Source organism: Tetrao urogallus (assembly GCF_951394365.1).
Source record: "Tetrao urogallus genome assembly, chromosome: 1".
NCBI classification, from domain to species: Eukaryota; Metazoa; Chordata; class Aves; order Galliformes; family Phasianidae; genus Tetrao; species Tetrao urogallus.
Genome location: NC_136813.1, coordinates 16,713,982 through 16,734,056, shown reverse-complemented (window position 1 = coordinate 16,734,056; position 20,075 = coordinate 16,713,982). Strand labels below are relative to the sequence as shown.

Below are 20,075 nucleotides of genomic sequence, written 5' to 3'. Positions count from 1 at the left end.
GCTCTGCATAGTCATGGTGTACAGCTTCCTCCCTACCCCAGCAAATCTCCTCTCAGCCCTCTTGCAGAGGATCTGCAAGATCTGGGATCTGCCCCACAACAGATGCATTGGGCCAGATGCACAGGATCACAGACTGGCGAGGGTTGGAAGGGACCTCAAGGATCACATATCTCCAATCCCCCTGCCACATGCAGGGCCACCAACCTCCCCATTTAATACTAGACCAGGCTGCCCAGGGCCCCATCCAACCTGGCCTTGAACACCTCCAGGGACGGGGCATCCACAGCCTCTCTGGGCAGCCTGTTGCAGTACCTCTCCACTCTCTCTGTAAAGAATTTCCCCCTGACATCCAACCTAAATCTCCCCTCCCTCAACTCAAAACCATTACCCCCTGTCCTGCTGTTATCTACCCTTTCAAGGAGTTGATTCCCCTCCTCTTTGTAGGCTCCCTTTAGGTACTGAAAGGCTGCAATAAGGTCACCCCACAGCCTTCTTTTCTCCAGGCTGAACAAACCAGCTTCCTCAGCCTGTCTTCATAGGGGAGGTGCTCCAGTCCCCTGATCATCTTCCTAATGCTGACAAGGTTTGGACAGAGCAGCTGAAAGACCACACAGAACCAACAGTGAGAAATGGTGCGAGTTCCAATCTGTAAGTATATGTAGCCAAGAAGGCCCAGGGCATCCTGGCTTGTATCAGCAATAGCATATCCAGCAGGAGAGCAGGAGCAGCAGCACCTCGAACAGGAGGTGGGCGGGTGATGGGCCACTGCCACACCCCCTACTTCTGGGACGATGCCATTCCTCAACCATCCCTGGGACAACGTAACACACCCCCACAGCCCCGGGACCACGCAACGCCTCCCGCTCCGGGGCAGTGTAACCCACTCTCCCCGCACCGTTCCATCTGCAGGACACGCGCACGCGCAGGACGGCGAGAGCGCGCCGCCGACTCCGCGCGACGGCGCATGCGCATCGCCCCCTCCCCTCCTTATCGCCCCGCGCCGCAGAGCAGGGCTCGAATCGGCTGGGGGCGTGGCTCCTGTGGGGGCGTGTCCCGCGTAGGGGGCGTGTCCCGGAGGGGGCGTGTGCCATCGCGGCGCGCCCTGTCCATGGTGCGGGCGGCGGCGGCGGCGGCGGTTGGGGTGTCGCCGCGGCGGGAGATCGGCGGCGCGGGGCCGCATGGACGTGATGTCCCCGCAACAGGAGCACCTCGGGCCCGGCCGCTCATCCTCGGTGAGCGGCGAGAGTAGAGTGTTCGCCGCCGCCGACGGCAAGAAGGTAGGGCTGCTCCTCTGGAAATCGTGAGGGAAGGTGTCATCCCCCGCCGCGGTCCTCGTCACCGGGCGCTCCCCGGGTCCGCGGCGATGCGGGGGGAGCCGTCGGGAGAGCTGGGGCCGCGAGCGTCCGCGGGAGAGCTCGGTGCAGGCGTGTCCGGGCGGTCGCGGTCTGCGGTAGAGCTTTGCCGGGTCGGGTGGCTGAGATCGGGGACACCCGAGGGTGTTGCGTAGAGGTACAGGAGAGCTGGGAGGGTCAGCCTGGGGTCACCCGGAGAGCTCCGGGATGCCGGAGCTCCGGGTCTGTGCGCTATGGTTGTCCTGGGAGCAGCGGTGATTTGGCGTGCAGGTGTCTGGAGAGAGCTGGGGGTGCTCTGCGGGGTGCCCAGGGCTCCGTGGGCTGGGCCTTTGGGGCTCTGAGGAGTGGGGGTTTGGGATCTGCCAAGCAAGGAGGGGAAGGTTTGCTCCCAGCAAGGGGTGCTGGGGGCTCCCACATGTGCTTTGGATGAGAGAAATGGGAAGGCAACTTCCTGAGGAGGTGCGCTCTGCCTTCTCTGTTGTGACTGATGGAGGAGAGGCTTACAACCGACGGTGAAAGCTTTTTGGTGTGCCAGTTGCATGTGACACGATCAAGTGCAGAATGCTCACTCTCTGGGTGCAGCTAAGTGCTCATTTCTGCCTTACACTGTGCTGTAATGAGTGAGCTGCTATGACCACATTCTTCCCACTATGTAGTAGGGGAACTCTTTTCTCCTTGGCTTAACATGTACCGAAGTGTGGCTGGGTGGCTTCCTGCCTTACCCATTCTGCTTCACTCTGCCATTTACATCTGTGCTCTGTCTGCCTTTAGAGGAATATGGTGTCACTGGCTGTCAAACACATTGGGAGGATTAGGACACAGCCAGGTTATGGTGTCCTTTATTAAAGCTGTCCACCTGATGCGTGGTAGCTTGTGCCCAACCCAATGGCTGGGGCTCCGTGGATGAGGGGAGCCACAGTTCCACTCCTCCTCCAGAGCATCTCTTTGGGCTGGAGCATATGTCCCTGGAATGTGTCTCTGTGTGTCTCATCTCACCAAGGCATGCACCTGACTGCAGCCCCAGGGACATCTCAGAGCACAAGTAAAGTGCAAAATGGCTGCTTGGGGAGTGCTTAGACTGACTTCTGCCTACACCTTGATTTGATAAGTTTCTGAAGAAGGAGTGCAAACATGAAGGGGAGGAGTGTCTTCTGCTGGACAAATGGATGGAATGAATGCTTGCCCTCCCCAGTACTACTGTGTAACCTGAGGCAGCTAAATGTGTGGCTTTGATTATTCTTCTACTGCTTCTTTGATTTTTGCTGAAGACACCTTGCTGCTCTGATGCCGGGCACCACCTGAAATGAGAAGGGATGTTCAAGTGATGCAAAGATGGACACTGCTTCCCTACAAATTCTTTTTGATTCAGCTTTCTGAAGACAAGAACTGAAGGCAGCACTTGTGCTTTCCTGCTCCCATCGAAGGAACACAGATCTTGTTTATGCCGATGCTGACAAAGGAGTAGGGATGTTACTTTTTACAGATCTTGGCAGCTCTCTTGGAATTCATCAGCATGCAGGCACAGACAGTGGGGGTACATAGGGAATCCTCCTGAAGCCACAAGCATCAGTCCAGCCTCTGTCCTCCTCCACAGTCCCACTGCTCCCTGGAGCTTCCTTACAGGCTGCCTCTCCATTTGGCTGGGGAAGAATGTCCCTACCTTCATGCTTGTTCAACACTGGGCTAGTCCTAAATCTGCTCGAAGCAGGATCTCAATGGCAGTTCAAATTATTTTTTGCTCCTTATGTACTATGGACTATCTGAGTACCTCTGTTTTGAGCTCCGCAGAGTGCTAAGGCACAGCACTTTTTGACAGAGAGAAGGCTTCGTTATTACAGGACATACTGCACTGCTTGTAGCATTTATATGTAGTTGTGTGGCAGAGCGTGCTGACAAGAGATCAGCTTTGATACTGGTGGTGACACAACATAGCAAGTTTAAAGATATTGTTGCAAATACATTCACATTGCTTGTGAGTCTCTGTGCTCTTGACGGAGATCCTGGCCGACAACATGGGGGACAGCAGTCAGAATCACACCACATAGTGCCAGAAATCTCAGCAATCCGGGAACACTTCTGTGACAAAAATGCCCCCAAGGATGCAGTGATGAGCCACCAGTGAACATTTTTATTTTATTATTTCAATTATACCTTTCCCAAGTCAAATGTATTTTGCTGAGATTTCCTGTGTTGTTCTGTGATTATTTGAATTCCTATTTTATCTTTCGCTTGGCTGTTGCAACAAAGGTGATGAATCACATCATAGGACCAGGAGATAGAAGTTGTCTAGGATTCACTCCGTGTGCTTTGTGGGACCGCTTACATTGCTGTCTTGCAAACACTTCCTCTCCTTTTCTTTATATGTAAAGCAATCTGAAATGCTAGCATACCTCACAAATAATGGGAGCTTCTCCTTATTAAATGCATGTAAGACATTCAAGATGCCCTTCTGGAAGGTGACACTGAAGTGCAGTGTTTTAATTGATCCTTTTGGAAAATTCTAGGTCAGGTTCCCTCCTTTACTGGACTTACCTGGAGTCACTGGACAGTGGTTGATCGACCTGCAGAGAAGTTTTTGTACTGACCGTTTAGTAACCAATACCAGTAAATTGATGCAACTCTGAAATGGGCTGAAGTAAGATGAGTAAAAGTGATTTTACTGATGGAGTTTATTTGTACAAATTTATCAAAACAAACGATTCAGCATGTCTTCTGTGCCAGTATATCTGTGTCAGCAGTAACAGCTGTGGTCATTTAATTATATTTATAAGTTTCTGGTGTTTCACTTCTCTCTTCTTCGAAGGGTTAGATTCCAACCAGAATATTTTACACAAGACAATCTTTGGTAACATAAGCAATCACTCTTAAGATTTTTTGCTGCCTCCTTGAAAATTTCAAGTGACTGCTTATAATTTTTGTGAGGCTCAGCAATTTGTTATGTTTATTCATACAATGTGTACAAAAAACTTAACCATTTTGTAGAATAGTATTTGTGGAAGCTTAAAGCACAGTATTCTATCACCATTACAATGTTTCTTTGTAATTCTGATCACACATACAGAAACAGCTTACTGTCAGGAAAAGAAGAGCTGTGTTCCCAACTGTGTACTAAATGGATAAAATTCAAGCAAATTGAATTGGAAGAGTAAAGGCAGTCACACACAACCTTCACCCTGTCCTCTGTCTTACTCTGCTAATATGAATCAAGAATGTGTTTGTCATTGTACTTGATGGTACCTTGGTCTCATGCCCTTGTGTATATATGGTTTTTGGCATAAAGCTCCTTAAGGCTGAGATTTCTCCTTCCTGTGAGACTTTGTCCTCTACTGTGATCATGGCTGATGATATGGGGGGCTGCGGTCAGAATCCCACCGCCAGAAATCTCAGCTTTTCAGGAACACTTCTGTGAAGTAAGTGTTGGATGTCGGACAATTCCTGTCATCATGGAGACATACCCTATAGCATCTCTGATGAGAACTGGAAAAAGCCCATGTTAATGAAGTCATCCACATTTGTCCTTCAGATGGAACCACCTTGGTAGGCACTGCTGACTGGTGATGACTTACAGTGATGTGCCTCTTATTAGGCTTATGATTTAATTCAGAATGAGAGTTAGCTATCCCTCTTTTGCCTGTTCATGTGAGAAGTTGAAAACTGTATATAAACCAATGTGATCTTGCTCTTCAGTTTCCCAGTCTTGTGTTTTTTTAAGTTCTGCATGATGGCGGTAGGAAGGAGAAGGACTCAACATGTCATATGGGACCTATGACATAGCAAATCATTGTCTGTTTACATTGTCTATTTGATGAGGCATTGGCACAGGCTGCCCAGGGAGGTGATGGAGTCACCATCCCTGGAGATGTTCAAGAAGTGCGTGGATGTGGCACTGAGGGACATGGTTACTGGACATGGTGGGGATGGGTTGACTGGTGATCTTAGTGGTCTTTTCCAACCTTAATGATTCTGTGATTATAGATACTTGCTCTGTCATCAGTCAGCTGCTCCAAAGAAAAGCCTGGTGTACTGAAACTGTGGCAGAACCATGTCTGTGTGCTAACAATCCGTTGTGTGAGGCTTGGTAGGAAAGCTTGGGCAACACACCACAGCACCACATCTGAAGGTGCTGCTGCAGGCACTGTGGATGCAGTACAGCAGACAGCAGGACCTGTGGGCTAAATATTCAACAATGACCTCCTCCACGTTCTTAATAATCTTCCACATGTGCAGCTTTGGATGTAAATGGATGAGATCTTGCCAACACATCTATATATCCATGCTTCCAAAGATTAGTATCTTGTGGGAGATGGTTGGTAGGACATCTTTTGCACACAGTTTCTTTCATCAGTTTTTATTTCCACTTTAACTCTGGTCTCCATCTGCAGCTGCTGGTCCACCATTACCAGCTTTTTCTTCCCTTCTGTTGGTAGGTCTTTCCTCTTTTGCCCTTGCAATCATTTTATCCACAGTTATCCCTCCAGAAATAGCTTTCTTTTAGGAAAGTCCATGTAAGTACAAGTATTCTGCCAGCATAAACACAAGCACATAGTTTTGTCACCTGCTCTGCCGTTATGGAAAATGGGACCTGGCTGTCTCTCAGGCTCACAGGCACACAATCTGCCTTTCGAGCCAGCCGTACTCATGCAGCCATCTTCTCACCCTCTTTATAAGGGCTCAGGAATGTTACAGGTCACTGTAGGGCCATTTCTTGCCCTACCCAAGAATAAGAGATTCTTGTTATTTCTGGTATTTTTTGGGCAGCCGTGCACTGTAAGTCTAACAAGTGCAGGATTATGGCATAGAGGAATATAGGATTTATTGTTTCTTGTAGGAAGCCTGGTGATACAGGGGAAATAGTATCGCCCAATTGTCTTTGAAAATTAACAGCTGGGTGATGAGTGTTGTTTTGATGTTTCATTTTTTGTCAAGCAGTTAGCTGAATTTTGTTGTACAGATCTCTGTAAAGATTTCTGTTTGTGCTTTGCTTCATGTCTAGCTAAACCAGAAATGTGTGTCACAGATATGTTTTGTTACTCAGACAACAAGAACAGAGTTTGCATGGGTGAAATCCCTCATGGTTATTAACTTAGATAGTTTCATATAGCAGGCTTTGTTAAAATCAGATTTCCTTTCACTAGAAAAATAGTGAGAGGGAGATCTTAGCCACTTGAGAGCAATCCTCAGCTCAAGGTACCAGTCCGTCTGAGAGCTGCCCATGTCACCCAGTTAACTGACCTGGGCACACATCCCAGCCTTGACCCACTTCTGGAACAAGCTTGTAAGTCAGGAGCCTGAAATCCTTTCATCTCTGGGGAGGGTTTTAGCAAGTGTCTGCACATTGCTGAAGAGGCATTTCTGCTGGGTTCACCTGCCAGCTAGGAACTGAGTGCATTTTTCAACTATTTCTTATATGAATCTTTTACATAGACATCAGGTAATATAATTTTCTCATCCTAAGCTCAAAGCATTCACTATGAAGGCAATTGTTCTGTATCTTATTAAGCTTAAAAATTCTGTTCCCTGTCCTTTGCTCAGATAGCAAGGAGAGAATTGAGCTGATTAATTCAACCTTCCTGGTCTCTTTAGTTTTCTTGTGCATTCAGTGGAAGAAGTCAGTTTCCACTTCTAGGTCAAGACTCATTTCATTTTTGCACAACTAAAACAGGACAGAAGAACTGTGCACTAAACATGTCCTTTTCTCTCAGTTGACTACAAAGGCATTTTTTTTCAGGCATTCTTTATTTAATTTATGTTCTGCCATTCTCTTTCCAAGCTTGATATGGTTAAGTGATATACACAAATCACAAGAGAGTGCTTTATCTTCAGCTTGATGGTTTTTTAAAGATCTCATGCAGATGTTGCCGCTTTCTTTTTTTTTTTTTTTTTTTTTAGGAATAGAGATGAATTTCTTAACTTAGATATAATAATTTACATAAATTCTATATGGTATCAATACCCACTTCAACCACTAGCCAAATTAGCTGAATGAGGGCAGTCAGAAGCAGATTATTTGTGCGGTCACAGACTTGTGTGCTACTTGTCAAGATTTTACTCTAACTCTGCTCTTAGTTAGGACTCTGATTCAAGAAGAGCCACAGCGTATTTTTAGTACTGTTTTGCAGGGTTACTATCCTCAGTATGGTGGGCTGATCTGCTCACAAACCACCTACCACCTCAGTTTACAAAATAATGGTTCAGAGTGCAGGTCTGATCATTATCTGGTGGAAGTTCATTCTTTTGAAATCTATAGCCCTACATCTGTTTATACCAGATGAACAACTAGCCAAACACTGAAGTGCTGCTGGATCTCCAATCCAACTACAGAAGCAACCCTTTTTGCTTCTGTTAAGAAAGAAATCAAGGCAGCCACCACCAGAAATGCAGAAAGTATGAAGTTAAACCTGAACTGGAGGGGAGGAGGTAGGGGACTGAGGCTTTTGAAAGCAAGGAAGGCAAAGATAACTCTAGTTTGTCCTGACTGATACAAGATGGTAATCTTTGCATCTGGCACACTGTAAACATTAATTATGGATACCGATTTTATGATACATTTCACATGGGTGTGACTCAGCCAACAAGCATGAGGATTTCTCCCTGTGTTGACCTTTCTAATATTTACATGAAAAAATGGGAGGTTGTGTTTTGGGACACATTGTGAAATGCTTCTCTGTGTCCCATGCTTGGATTCTTGGTCGTTGCATCTCCTTTTGCTCCCAAACATCTGCTTTCACTGCAGCTGTCCAGGATGTGTCCGCTCCTCTCTGCACTGCCACGGTGACATCCTTGCACATGGGAAAGCAGGGAGATAGGAGAGCAGACATGTGGGTCCATCCCAGCCAAAAATGAATTTGTTCTATTCCTCCTCAAAATAAGTCATTGCGATGGTTTCTTATTTTCTCTTGTACATGGCAAAATAAAAACAAAATGACCCTTTTTGTCTATCGTTAATGTAACATTTTTATTTGCATGTGGCTGACCTGACTCTCTTCATTTTTGCTCTGAAAACTTTCCTTTTCCGAATTTCATCAGTGATCTTTTTCATATCATAAAGCTCTATTTCTGTAAGCTCTATCTGTATTCAGAGGCTGCTCGGAGAAGCTGTGGGATCTCCTCCTTGGAAATGACACAGCCCTGGGCTGTGGTGCCCTGCTTGGACAGCAAGGCCGGACCTGAGGCCTCCTGGAATCCTCTCCTGAGTCACCTGGGCTCGAATCAAACATGCTGTAGTCCTTAGTCCTCAGATATTTAAATCAGGGCACTATGCTGCACTGCTAGCCCAAGTGTGAAAAGAGTGGCCATAATTTAGAGACATTTGCGAAGCAAGGAGAGAGCCTTCATACATGAGGAAACAGCCTAGGATGTGAGGATATGGCCTCAAGTTGTACTGAGAAGGGTTAGATTGGTTGTCAGGAAGGATTTCTTCACAGAAAGGGTGACTGGGCACTGGGAAGTGGTGGAATCGCCGTCCCTGGAGGCATTTTGGAGATGTGTGGACATGGCACACATGGAGATGTGGTTTAGTGGTGAACCTGTAGTGTTAGGTGAGGGTTGGAGTTGATGATCTTAGGGATCTTTTCCAACCTAAATGTTCCCAGTGACTTCAAAATACTGCATTTTTTCAGTGGCTTTCTCTTCAGACTGCAGTAATCAAAGGATTTAAGATCTCTCTGGAAACATCACCAAACTTCCACTGTGTTCACAGGAGCTGAGATGCTCCAGTTTAAACCACCCCCTGTAAGTCACCTACCCGAAAGGAGACTTTCAGTAAATTTGTAATTGGGAGTTGATGCTTTATACAAACTCCTACAAAAACTGATGGTTGAGTAAAATCAGTGTCTTGCTTTCTGTTAGACACAGATCTCTTTATGCCTTCTCATTTGTAAATATGCTTTTTCAAATGTTAACAACTTCTCGTATTTGCCAGTAGTGAGATCTACTGGTTTCATTCACTAGAAAAATGTATTATCTCTTATGTTAGTAATCTATTACGCTATTATTCAGTTAATTTGCAGTTGGACAGAAGACATCTAAATAGTCCCAGACCTAATTGATCTGTCTTGAGAAGGTTATGTCTTAAAGAAAGAAACAGCAAAGTGAGATCATTTTTAGAGGTGAACTGAAATTACACGGTTGAATTTATAACAATTATTGTGTAATAGCTGCAACTACATATCTAACAAAATGAATGTACATACATAAATAGGGAACCAAATAATGACAATAACAAATGCGCTACAGTGAGTGAAAGAAATACACTTTTCAAAGGTAAAACACATAGTTCTGTAGAGGGTCTTCTCTCAGAGCAGAGCAAACCATGCACATGCCCAAAAAAATGTGTGCCACATCCTGAGCATAAATTGGCAGAAGAATCAGTTGTTCCCGAACATGTCTGTTCCTGGAACTCAGTGATTATATTTAGGGTAAGGGAAGAAAATCTTGCTGTGCAATTATCCGTGAGCAGTGACCGCCAGAGGTTCCTCTGATTGTGTGCAGGCTGATGATGTGAAGGACCACCACAGGACGTGTTCTGTCTAGGTCTCAGGAGGAGCTCAGCCCCCTCTGCTTGTTCACCAGTCTGTTATGAAAAGTATTTGAGCAAAATAAGGCAACAACTGTGCTTTGATGGAGGGCCTGTGAGGGCAGAAGTCACACACCTTTGCAGCAGCAGGCTAGGCTGCACCACCATTTCCTACAGCAGCTCCAGTGCTCAGGCCAGCACACCTTAGTCCTATTTCTGGCTGCAGGAGGGAGGCAGTGCGGTGATGAATACATTTCTATGCAGCAAAATGTGTGTTTCTGTCTCCAGCGCATGCTTTTGAAAATTTCTGCCTCTAGGGAAAGCAGCTTTGTCTATTTGCTCAGTATTTTTATTGTGGTATTCAACTTCACTCAGTGGGAATCCATGCTCCTTTGATAGCTACTGACATTTCCATCTCTTACCTATGCTTTGTTGTTGGTTTTTTTTTTCCTGCTGCTTTCCCCGTGTTTCCTTTTGCCCATTCCCTTCTGGTTTTCCCATGCCTTCTGAGAACTGCCTTGCCCTCCCAGGCGTGATCAGGAATGAAAAAAATGTCTTTAATGACTACTGAGAGAGAGAAGCAATGTTCCAGTTAGATTAATAGGAAAGGAACTTGCTCAAACCTCTTTGGGGTCCTAATGATTTTGGGAAAAAAAATGTAGCCCAATATTGTGTGTAAACTTAGGTGGGTAAAATCCAAACATTAATTTATAATAAATTGCCGGACTCATACAGAAATGTATTGAGTATTTGAAATTACTTGATACTTGATACTCTTGAAGTACAATAGATTCTTAACGGTCAAAAAGTGATTGAGGAAAAGCTCTAGATGTTTATTTTGTGTATGCAATACTTTGGGTATCTCTGTATGGGCGCTAATTGTCAGCTTTTCTGTATCACTGGCTTTCAGGCCATGCTCCTATTTTTCTCAGTATGACATTTTGCAACCATTTTCCATTCCCAGGGTTTCTGATGGTGATAACTCACCTTTTCTCCTGTGATCTGAAATCAGAGTCTGGCTACTACAAGTCTGTATGCATGCAGTAGTGGTTCCAAGTCTCACCTACAATTTCTTTTTGTTTCTCTTTTCAAGCAAAAAATGAAGAGTTTGGCCCAAAGACGCCAGTCTGCACCATCCTTGATCTTCGTCAAAGCACTTAACAGATCTAGATCTGTCTCAAGGTGAGTCAGTGAGTTTTGCTGGCTGTACATGCTGTACCAGGTATAACTCAGGCATGGTAATTGTGGGACTGCACAATTTACTTTGAGCTGTGATGGACTGCTATGATGCACTCTCTCAAGAGGTCTGGAAGCTCATGCTGGTTTAGGAGAATGCTGTGAGTCAGGATCTAGTCCCTGCCTTTTATTATCCTTTTCCCATAGCAGCTTGTGAGAGAGAGCGAGTGTGTGCAAATGTGATGTGTTCAGCACTTCATGTCTGTGTCATCTGCCAGCCATGGATCAGCCATGTCTCCTCCTTCCCACCCCAATGTAAAGCTGCCATAAAGATGGGAGCTTCTATGGAGCTGTTCCACTGTCCAGCTCTCTCTCCTGACCTGCCGTTTGAACCGTTCTGCATACATAACTTTTATCTTCCTGCACTACAGTTCATTAGACTTTAAACTTACAAAACATAAGTGTTTATCAAGAAGTGAACCATCTGGTAGGTTGTTAATGCTTCCAGCTGTGTAGAGCTCTTTACTGAGGAACATTATTGATGGAAAATGAAGTATGGCTTTGTAAGGAATATTTTTTTCCTACACTGTGTTGTGTTAAATAATCAGTATGTGAGCTTTGGAAAGTCTTCTGTGTTTGATCTAACTAATACTTGGTTTCATATTTGTCACCTCACAGAATTTCAGAAACTTGTGGAAGTATTTTGTGGAAACATCAGAGTTGCAAAATAGGAAAGGAAAATGAGTAGAAACTACTTGCATGTCTTTTTACTGGCTGTGACATGAAAGAGTAAACTGAGCACTGAATTTCTAAAGGCGTTTGCACCTTTTTGTGTAGTCTACTGGCCTGAGTTTAGGGCTGAGAGCCAGCAGCGTGTTCTGGTTCTGGCTGTAAAATTTATTCTGTGGCCTCTTTTTTACTTTGTTTCCAGGTCTTTAAAATAAGTGGAACTGGTATTCTGTAAACCCTTCGTGGGATTACTGAAACGTTTTTGTTGTCTGTACTACCGTATTTATTTTCCATTTACTACTACTTCATTGGATTTGTAGTTGTACTCACAGTTGTGGTACCACCTCTTGGGCATGGATCACACATTCATAACTGAAACTGAAATTAGAGATGGACTATTGCTGTGAGGAGAGCAGCAATACCTGGAGGGTACAGGGGGCAAGAGATGGAATCCCTCAGCCTTTGGATGTTGGATTTTCCTACATTTATACACCTGTGTCCCCATAAGCCTAGAGTCATTAATCATGGAATGGTTTGGCCTGGAAGGGGCCTTAAGGATTAATTAGTTTCATAGACAGGGATAGTTTCCAGTAGACCAAGTTGCGCAAAGCTCCATCCAACCTGGTCCTGAGCACCTCCAGGGATGGGGCAATTGTCTTCCCTTGAAACTGTCCCAAGACTTGGTCCTCAATACTAAAAAAATGTATTATATTCAAAGTTCATATTTCAGAGCTTCTGTCATTTGCCTGTCGGTTCAGACTTGGGCATTTTTCTTCAATTCTGCTTTTTCTTGTTCTTGCTTTATTGTCTGTACTATAAGTACCAGAAATTGGCCAAGGCTGAAGAAGCCACTGAATGGGATAATACCATGTAATTTTCACCTAAGAATATTTTCACTGTTTCTAAAATGTAAGTATGTCTTGCTTCCATAGTTCAGGGCAGAATTCTTTCCAGATCCATATTTAGTGTGCAGGAGGATTTTTTTTTTTTTTTTTTTTTTTTTTTGTAAGGCCAGTTTCTCCACCAACTTTATGGTGGAGAGGTTTGAAGAACGGGAAATGATGCCTTGTTCTACTGGAAGAGCAACACCTTGCCTGACTGATCCTGCCGCTTCCAGAGATGTTAGGTGCTGCCTCAGCCCTGTCTGTCCTCTGCCTGGGGCATGCAGCAATTTAGCTGCTCCTCTTGTTTCCAGCTGGAGTCTGTGGCCTTAGCAAGAAGTGTCTGATGAAGTCTGAAGACCCTGGAGGCCAGAGCAGGTGATTTTGTAGCTTCAAAGTCTATCAGTGAGAGAGTAACACTCTTGATGATGTAGTGTTTATTATTGTTCTCAGGAGCAATAATTCTCACCTATGCCTGACTTCCTTGTTTGGCTGTGCAAAATACATTCCTCTTCATCACTAAACTGATGGATGAATTTGAACTTTCCACTTGGTTTGTTGTGTAAATGCTTAACTCCTGTGAAGTGCTTTCTCTTAAGGCGAGTTAGAGAGCAACAAAATGACTTCCCGTGCTTTCTAATCTCCTCCAAATGTTTTTTCTCAGAGCTGTCTTAGTTCTTAGTTCCCCTTTTTGTAGACACAGCCAGACTACAAAATCCATTATTCTCCTTTGGCAGTGAACCTTAATAGTGGGACTCCATTACACTTACTTGTTAAAGGTTGATTAATGACTTGTAGATGATAAAACTCCTATCTGAAGTTAGCATACATCTGTGAGAGATTTATATGAATCCTCTCACCTCAGCAGCTGGCCTACCTCAACATTTGTTGAAATTAACGAACAAGTGCAAAGTTTAAAAGGGCAGGAAATACTTACAAGCACAAGTCAGCTGGTATTTTTACACTGCTTTATATGTCAAGTGCCCTTGGATTATATAGAGGGTATTTTCATAAAATGTGGTGGCAGCCATTTTGGACAGACCTACCTTTGGGCAGTTTAGAGTTTATTACTGTTCAAAGAAACCATTGTGACATCTGGAGATGGCTGTTTTAGCATTAAGTGAATTGAGTTTTTTAAATGGTTGTGTTGCTGTAGCTCTTACAGCAGGAGGATGTAGGTGAGATGAGATCAAGCTGGAAAAATCAGACACTGTTTTGTGCTGCTGTGCTCTTCTTCAGTCTTGAAAGACAAAGAAATTGGACAGTCTTGTGGGTTCAAAAACTTGTCTTCTTTTTCCTCAGCTATATCATTTGGTTTTCTTCCTTACAGAATCACAAAATCACAGACTGGTCAGGGTTGGAAGGCACCTCAAAGATCATGAATCTCCAACCCCCCTGCCAATGCAACCTCCCCATACTAGACCAGGCTGCCCAGGGCCCCATCCAACCTGGCCTTGAACATCTCCAAGGATAGGGCATCCACAACCTCTCTGGGCAGCCTGTTCCAGCACCTCACCACTCTCTCTGGAAAGAATTTCCCCCTGACGTCCAACCTCAATCTTCCCTCGCTCAACTTAAAACCATTTCCCCTTGTCCTGCTGTTATCTACCCTTTCAAAGAGTTGATTCCCCTCCTCTTTGTAGGCTCCCTTTAGGTACTGAAAGGCTGCAATGAAGTCACATCACAGCCTTCTTTTCTTCAGGCTGAACAAGCCCAGCTTCCTCAGCCTGTCTTCATAGGGGAGGTGCTCCAGCCCCTTGATCATCTTCGTGGCTCTTGTCTGGACCCTCTCCAACAGCTCCCTGTCTTTCTTGTACTGGGGGCCCCAGACCTGGACACAGTCCTCCAGATGGGGCCTCACAAGAGCAGAGTAGAGGGAGACAATCACCTCCCTGTCCCTGCTGGCCACCCCTCTTTTGATGGAGCCCAGGATACCATTTGCCTTCTGAGCCGCAAGAGCACACTGCTGGTTCATGTTACGTTTTTCATCTATCAAGATGACAGGGCTGCTCTCAAGGATCACTCCTTCCAGTCTGTACGGATGCCTGGCATTCCTCCGGCCCAAGTGCAAAACTCTGCACTTTGCCATGTTGAACCTCATCAGGTTCACCCAGGCCCACCTTTCCAGCCTCTCGAGGTCCCTCTGAATGGCATCCCTTCCTTCCACCGTGTCAACCACACCACTCAGCTTGGCGTCATCAGCAAACTTGCTGAGGGTGCACTCAATTCTGTCATCGATGTCATTGATAAAGATGTTAAAGAGCTCCGGTCCCAAGACAGAACCCTGGGGGATGCCGCTCGTTACCGGCCTCCAGCTGGACATGGAGCCATTGATGACCACCCTCTGCCTTGCGGCCTTTCAACCAGTTTCTTATCCATCAACTGGTTCACCCACCAAATCCACATCCTTCCAATGTGGAGATAAGGATGTGGTACAGGTCTTACTGATCTTACCTTGCCACACTGGGCATATAAGACGCCAAGATACTTTGCCTGTGGAGGAATTCTGAGACAACTTTGAATTGCACAGTGGTGTACAGATATACAACCACTCTGCAATCCCTGTCCCACTCAATTGTAACTGTAGACAACAAGGGAAGATAGTAAATAGTATAGATATTCTAGTGGAATTTGGACCATTACTTCCAACAGATGAAAATATGCAAACTATTCATTGCCTCCTGGTTTTGCTTCTCTTCCTCTTTTCTGAATAGTTTATCTTTCCTCGTAAAGTAGTGATGAATAGGAATGCAAGGACTGTTTTGCATTATCACATGTCCTCTTTGGAAGCACTTTGAGCAGAGTTGTTCTAGAATACACTGAAAGAGTAAGATGTTGATATTTTTCTTGGCTGATATTCAGATGCGGAAAGTTTGATTGTTAACTACATTAATATGTATGAAATCAGCGAAGGGCTTGGGCTGGTTATATTTGGACCTGGACCTGTTGCACAGTTGTAATTTCCCCTTTTTTTTTTTTTCGTTATGTCCTTTAATGAAAACTACACTACTTAATGGTATACTTCAGTGCAGCACAAATTATGGGCTTGAAACAGAACAGAAATGTCTGAGACCTTGATTTAAGCATCAGGGCATGTCTTCTCAAAATCATTGACATTAATAATAAAGACTTGTTTCAAACAAAATTTTCAGCCTTTGTTCTGCTGTCCTTCAATTTTCACAAGTGACAAAGCCCAAGCTACCAAGTTTCTGCTCTGTTTTGGCGGACTTCTGTTCGTATGGAGAATACTTGACAGGACAGCCAAATTCTGTCTTGCTTTTGCTGGCAGCTTTCCTTTTCCTCGTGCACGCTCCCACCAGATCTTTGAAAATCATATTTTTACATGCTTAACAATATAATTATTTACATGCTTTAATAATATGATTTTACATTGCTTAGTCTTCATGGCCATTTATAGGTATGTGCCTCTGCATGCTAAAGACATTAAAATATCAGTAATTAAACTATTCTTTATTACAGAGTTAAGAATCTTTATGATATTATTTTGGTATAAGCGAGAAGCAGGACTGGTTTTAAAATAAAATCAGGCATCGTTTTTAATGGCTTTACAAGCAAACCTTTACAGAACCTGAAAAGGAAATACTAAAAAGTCAGCCCTCCCTAGTTTTATTATTTGGATTGAACAATCAAAGAATTTAAAGGTATAGACTGGGTATTTCTGAAATCTCTAAGGGTGTTCTCCTGTCCTGTACATAGAAGCAGAGCTGTGCTGCTCATGGTGAAGCTGTTCTTTCTTATTCTGATGCACAGTAGATGACTGTGGTGTGTTATCTTCCAGGGGCCAATGCCAAATGCTAAATATCCCAGATAACGAAGATCATATGTGTAATCTAGGAATGCGTTCCACTTGGCTCAAGTCAAATACAAAGTGTTCCCGAAGTCTTGTACATTGTGTTTTCAGGGTTTTAGTCAGAAGATATGTGGATGATCCAAGCTATGTGACTGGTTGAAGACAAAAATAGAGGCTTCTAATAAATGTGAATTGCCAGGAGGCCTTAACTGTCTCCTTTTCACAGGGAAGATGAGTGCTTGGCGTTTCAAAAAAATGCGATTGTGAATAGGAATGGAATAAGTTCACTGTGAGTAACTAACTTGTTAAGCAGGTATTTTGCTTGAAATCGTTCTGCTCATTCTTCGCTCGTTTCCATGGTAGCAATTAATTTTTCCTCTGCAAAGTGATCTTTGCAGGATGCACTGGGTTGGATGCACCTCTCTGCTTGCAGTGACTATGGCAGGAAGAGGCCCCAGGCAGCTGCCATCTCTTCAGCTCCTGTGGCACTTGCTTCCATACAGCCCCCAACCAACTCCTGGTGGGAGGAGCGAGGACAGCACAGTGCCTGCTGGGCTGAAGGCCTCTTCTGAAATTTCACAGCTTCGGTTTTTTGTGAGAACTGCAAGCAAGTTTCATTAGAGATTAAATTTCCAGTGTCAAGATGGAGCAAAAGTCATATTCCCAAAGACTCATCCAACAATGCAAATGAAGAGCCCTTTACTTCTGTATTTAATTTTGAGATTTAATTAAATCTCAACATTCTGGACTATGATTTTTTTTTTTTTTTTTTAAATTTTCTATTTCATGAGAAGTTCTGATATGTTAGCATTCTATCTTTACCTGAATGAGAGTGAGTCTCTGAACGAGAACTTCTCTGGAGTTCTCCCCTCAGTATGCCTTGTTTCCACATGCAAGGCAAGGAAACATGACTTTGTATACAGATAGTGAAAAGTTTAGGAAAGACAAAGCTATTTTTCTTCAAATTGTTCTTCCTTTTTAAATTAATCACACTTAATTAAAATAATGATGATAATGTTATTGAATGCGAGCCAACAATGTGCCTGGCTGGCCAAGATGGCCACCAGCATCCTGGCTTGCATCAGCAATAGTGCAGCCAGCAGGAGCAGGGAGGGGCTCGTCCCTCTGCACTCAGCTCTGGTGAGGCCGCACCTTGAGTACTGTGTTCAGTCTTGGGCCCCTCACTACGAGAAAGCCCTGGAGTGTCCAGAGAAAGGCAGCAGAGCTGTGAAGGGTCTGGAACACAAGGCTTATGGGGAGCAGCTGAGGGAACTGGGATTGTTCAGTCTGAAGAAGAAGAAGCTCAGGGGAGACCTTACTGCCCCCTGCAGCTGCCTGAAAGGAGGATTTGGGGATGTGCAGGTCAGCCTCTCCTCCCCTGTAACTACCAATAGGGCTAGAGGGAATACCCTCAAGTTGCGCTAGGGGAGGTTCAGGCTGGACATCAGGAGAAATTTCTTCTCAGGAAGAGTAGTGAGGCATTGGAACAGGATGCCCAGTGATGTGGTGAAGTCACCGTCCCTGGGGATGTCCAAGAAACATTTGGATGCTGTAATAAGGGACATGGTTTAGTGGCAAATATTGGTGATAGGTGGATAGTTGGACTGGATAATCTTGGAGGTCATTTTCAACCTTGGTGATTCTATTATTCTGTGATTCTGTGAATGTACTATTTGTCATTTTTATAGTATTTCTGATTCATCCATGATTTAAGCTAATTATTACACTGGAGTGTTGTTTCTTTAAACCACATACTTGAATGCATAAGTTATTTTTATGTAGTAATAGCTGGGGATAAAATTTTATTAACTGTTAACAAGGAACAAAGTGAACTTTCTGAGGCCTCAAATGGCCTTTTAGCTCCGAGACTGGCATTCCTGTAGCCCCGCTGTTTTTTCTGTTTTGTTTTGTGTGAGCATGTGTGTGTATGTGTGCATATGTTTGTTTTTGATAAAACACATCAGGTCTTCATTTATTACATACAAAGTGGCTTATAACGATGTTTGTACATCTGGAGATTGAAATGAGCTGGGGCTCTCAGAGATCTGCTGCTTTTTTATTAAAAGAACGGGAGTAAAGGTAAAAAGACTGCAGGCTTGGAAGAGGGGTTTTGGAAGGATTGGAGTTTAAATGAAGGATTAATTTTACAATAAATGACTAATAGTTTAACACCCGTGCTTTAAGCCGATTCCCCTTTGGATGGAGTTGTGACAATCTGAAGACGAAGGAGGCGAAGGGCACCGCTCAGTAGGATGAGTGCTCATCCAGATGTCTCTCTGCCCACGTCTGCTTTTGGATTCAGCCGACTTGGGGACTTTTGGGATTAAGCCTTGAGATCTGGCAAAATGCAGCCCTTGTCCAGCCATTGTGTATCCCTGGTTTTAGACAATGAAATCTCTGCCAAACTACAGTCTGGCCAAGCAGTTTGGGCAGCAGCATACCTGAGGAAATCACAGGACTGACTTGCTCAGACTTCTTTGTGGCCGTTTATCTTGTGTAAATGAGCAGAAAGCCTCTAATGATGTGCAGGGTGATCTGCAGCCTCTGGTGTTCTCACCTCTGACAAGGACCAGCATTAAATATGCATTGAACTCTCCTCCTGGCTGATAGAGCATCGCTTCTCCACTTCCAATTGCTTTCTCATGGAATACAGAACTGCTGGGGGGAGTTTTTGATCACACTGTGAGAATAACAATCTATCTTTGGATTTCTTCTGTGCTTGTGTCTTAAGTGCTTGAATATCATAGGCTAGATCCAGTGAAAGATAATGCTCTCAGGAGCAAGGAATGGGAATCATTTAGGTACCTGAATTTAAAGCCATGACTTGAAAGTCCTCAGTGGCTGCCTGATCTCCCAAGTGCCTCTGGTCTTTAGGCATTAACCAGCTAATAGGAAAGCTCTCCATATATATAGAGTTGTGCTTTTGCCTGGCTGCTGATGGCACTGAACAGGTCAATGCCAAAGAACTGAACGCTGTCCCCTGGGGCACTGCAACCATCATTCTGCTGACCCCACTTAACCTGTCTGGACAAAGGCAAGGGATGTTTCTAGCCTGTTTACTGGTCAGGTCCCTCACTGGTCACCTCTACTCTTTGTGAAGCTGCTGGCCATGAAGCCTGTGCACCTTCACTGGAAATGAATTGCCCAGGCTCAGTTCTCTCCTTCCTCAGACACCTCATCTTCCACTTCCCAAAAGAGTGATGCAACTACTATGTCTGTTCCCGGGATTTTGTTTTTGCATATGGCTCACTGACACATCCAGGCTCAGCCTTTCATATCCATAGCTCAGAGTGGTTGCATGCTTCCCATTTATGTAATTACTTATTACCATCAGGTGTGGGGATTTGGAGTGCCCTCTAATATCTTCTTCCCCCATCACAGGCCGCCAGTGAAGTAGAATCCTCTGACTAACCCACCAAAACCCTCTTGCACATGCAGGCAGGTAGTTGTAAGGGGTAAACAGGTATGTGTGGCTGCCCCTGATGTGGCTGCTGGCTGTCCATAGGAATCTGGGTCACACATATGCAAGGGCTGGCAGCAGCAGGCATATCAAATAATCTCTTTGCTGTAATAGGATAATTCCTGTGCTGCAGTACTAGTATCAAAACATG

At 44.6% G+C, this 20,075-nt stretch overlaps 1 protein-coding gene across 1 annotated transcript in view; it reads left to right on the top strand.

The window, feature by feature from the left end:
- Positions 1-1,178: 1,178 nt before the first annotated feature.
- Positions 1,179-20,075, top strand: part of ARHGAP20 (Rho GTPase activating protein 20) — a gene marked incomplete at both ends in the record, with an annotated part of 67,142 nt that continues 48,245 nt past the window's right edge. Inside the window, 2 exons of the mRNA XM_079549378.1 lie at positions 1,179-1,277; positions 10,961-11,049. Coding sequence (XP_079405504.1) covers positions 1,179-1,277; positions 10,961-11,049 — 188 coding nt within the window. The remainder of the gene's footprint in view (positions 1,278-10,960; positions 11,050-20,075) is intronic.